The 3102-nt window shown below is 37.2% G+C and overlaps 1 protein-coding gene across 1 annotated transcript; it reads left to right on the forward strand.

Annotated features, from left to right (window-relative positions):
* Window positions 1–680: 680 nt before the first annotated feature.
* LOC111786665 lies at window positions 681–2766 on the forward strand (the record flags this gene model as incomplete). Its single annotated transcript, XM_023666896.1, is given in 2 exon segments — window positions 681–930; window positions 1411–2766. A coding segment is annotated over 1 exon segment (1340 nt), but the record flags the coding sequence as incomplete, so codon positions are not given.
* Between the last annotated feature and the right edge of the window lie 336 nt (window positions 2767–3102).

Here is a 3102-nt window from a genome sequence, read left to right on the forward strand (position 1 = left end):
CATCCTAGTTGATGATCCGTGAAATTCCAATATTGCCCCCACAGAAATCCAGTCTATTACCAATGGGTATATATGGTTAGAAATCACGACTCTCCACAATTATATGATATTGTTCACTTTGAGCATATGCTCTCATGACTTTGCTTTGAGCTTTTCCAAAATGCCTCGTACCAATAGAGATAGTGTTCCTCACTTATAAACCCATGATCTTTCACTAAATAATCCAAAATAATCCTCAACATACATGTCATATCAAGGTACTTCCTTGGGAGTGCCCCAAAGGTATAATTTCTTTTTTCGACCATGGCACATACTAGTAGCTTTATTGAACTAGGTTAGAATTATTTGATGCACCCCATTAATACTTCTTATTACTAATTTATTGAGAATTATTTGTTCATGTAATTAAAATATTAAATTATAAAAAAAAATACTTATTTATTTATTATTACGTGAATATCATTAATATGTGAAATTATTGTTACATCATGAATTGAACTTGTTGGAAAATTAAATAATTAGCCGAATTGATAATATTTATTAAAAATAAAATAAAATTCAATAAAATAATAATAGTGCATGAGAAATAAGGAAGAAGAGAAAGGAAGCATGATGAGTGGGTCCTTTAAGTAGACATGAACAGGACTTTTGCAGTTATCTTGTCTCTACCATTAATACTTTCTTATTTTATTTCTCTCATTTTCCCTCTCGCTCTCTCTCTAAACGCATGCTTTGTGCTCGTTATGCATTAAGATCGTTGCCCAAGCTCTTCTGATCGTTGTATGTTTTCATCGTCTCTTAATTTGGGGGTTTCCCATTCTGCCATGGATTCTATTGAAGCTTTCAGCTGAAGAGATTGGTCGACATGATTGTTTCTTCCTGTTGTTTTTTGGGGTTTTCTCTGCCTTCACTCTTCTAAGATCTGGTGGGGTAAGCTTAAATTTTCAATTGAATTCTTCTGTTCCTTGTTCTGGGGTTTCTTCAATGTATCTTGCAATGTGTTTGAAGAAATGACTTTTGCTCCCTGACCTCACATTTTGAACTTTTTTTTGTTTTTTTCTTTTGAAACCTGTTGCTTGTTTGTGCTTTGAAGCATTAAATTGCTGTAGAGAAGGTCTCAGCTTCTGAAATCAAGTCTTTTTCTTGTTCTTGGAAGTTCAAGGATTCTGTTCTGCTTCTTTTTGTTCAGTTTGAGCTTTTATTAAGATCTGGTTTCTGAGCTTTGGTTTTACTTCTGTCTTGTACTAGATTCAGGTGGACATGAATTTAAGTCTTTGTAGTGTTTGTAATGATGACAACAACTTAAGTCTATGTTGAGTTACAATTTTTTCCCTTTTCTTTTTTGTAGCTAGAATTATTCTGTAAATTTCTTAGAATTTTGCTCAAAACTTAGTGTCTTTCTTCTGGCAGAGCTGTGGATCACATAATGGGACAAGAGCCAGAATTGGACTTTGACAGCCTTTGCACTGTGGATCTGAGTCCCAACACTGTTCTTCCATCTATTCCACGGCATTCGAGCATTAAGAAAAGAAGCTCGAGAACAAAACTTAACCATGAAGATTTTATGTTGAATGTAAAGGATGGTTTTACTGAGATTAGATTTTGTGGCGACCGCGGGTTTCGAAAAAGCAATTCATCTAGTCTAGTTGAACTGGAAGACAATGAACATATAGAATTTGAATTGAATGTGAAGAATGATGTTACAGAGATTAGAGTTGGCTGTGATCACAGTTCTCATAAAAGCAATTCACCTGGCCTAGTTGAATTGGAAGATGATGAAGTGCTCGAGCAGCGTTCTAAGCACGAGAGGTCTGAAGATGTAAGTAGCATAGAAGGGATGGGCATTCAAGAGGAAAGAGGAAAAATAGAAATTTCACGTGACAATTACACCTCTTGGGTTGCTGGTATTGTTGACTCTTTGTGTAGTTCAGATGAGGAATCTTTGGACACAAAACTGAATCAATCATCAGTTAATAAGGCTCGCATATGCCCACGTTCATCAGATAGCTTCATTGATATCTACTTGGGTTCTGAGATCAGTGAAACTGTATTGAAAGACTCGAGCAATCATCTTGAAAATGTTACAGGCATCGGGCCCCTTCACAATGGCAAGAAACTTTTCAAGAGAGACAAGGTACATGCATTGCCGAACTCGCTCTCTGCTAAGATAGAAACGCCTAAAAACCAGCTTCGAAGTGATCTACGGTTTAGACACACCCCAAAGGCTCACATAAGTCCATTCAGGAAAATGTTGGATCCATTTATGAAATCTAAATCTTTCGGGAGTCATTTCGGTGATGCAATCGAAGCAGGTGGAGATAAAGCTGTTAAGTCAATGGACATGCAGAAAAACAAGACATACAGAAAATCTTTGTTGCAAGATTTCACAAATGCAGCAATGAACTCAGATTGTGATTCTCATTTTCCGAGTAATGATAGTCATCATGATGTTGTTGCATCTTCACCTGTACATCTACACGGCTCTCTCAAGTTGGAAAAAAAACATGGGATGCCGTTTTTTGAGTTCTCTCAGAGCTCCCCTGAAGATGTCTACGTGGCCAAGACGTGGAAGACGGGCAATGCTTTTAAATGGGAATACACATTTCATACCCAAGATCATAAAAAAAAGAGTAATGCAAGTAGTTTTGGATTGAATCACAGCTGCAAACACGCCTTAATGGTGGGTCAGATGCAAGTTTCATGTTATCTATCCTCTGAACTTAGAGATGGTGGTTTTGACAACTCGATGATCACAGAATTCGTTCTGTANAGTCATCATGATGTTGTTGCATCTTCACCTGTACATCTACACGGCTCTCTCAAGTTGGAAAAAAAACATGGGATGCCGTTTTTTGAGTTCTCTCAGAGCTCCCCTGAAGATGTCTACGTGGCCAAGACGTGGAAGACGGGCAATGCTTTTAAATGGGAATACACATTTCATACCCAAGATCATAAAAAAAAGAGTAATGCAAGTAGTTTTGGATTGAATCACAGCTGCAAACACGCCTTAATGGTGGGTCAGATGCAAGTTTCATGTTATCTATCCTCTGAACTTAGAGATGGTGGTTTTGACAACTCGATGATCACAGAATTCGTTCTGTA

The sequence above is a fragment of the Cucurbita pepo genome, unplaced genomic scaffold (assembly GCF_002806865.2).
Source record: "Cucurbita pepo subsp. pepo cultivar mu-cu-16 unplaced genomic scaffold, ASM280686v2 Cp4.1_scaffold002327, whole genome shotgun sequence".
NCBI lineage: Eukaryota > Viridiplantae > Streptophyta > Magnoliopsida > Cucurbitales > Cucurbitaceae > Cucurbita > Cucurbita pepo.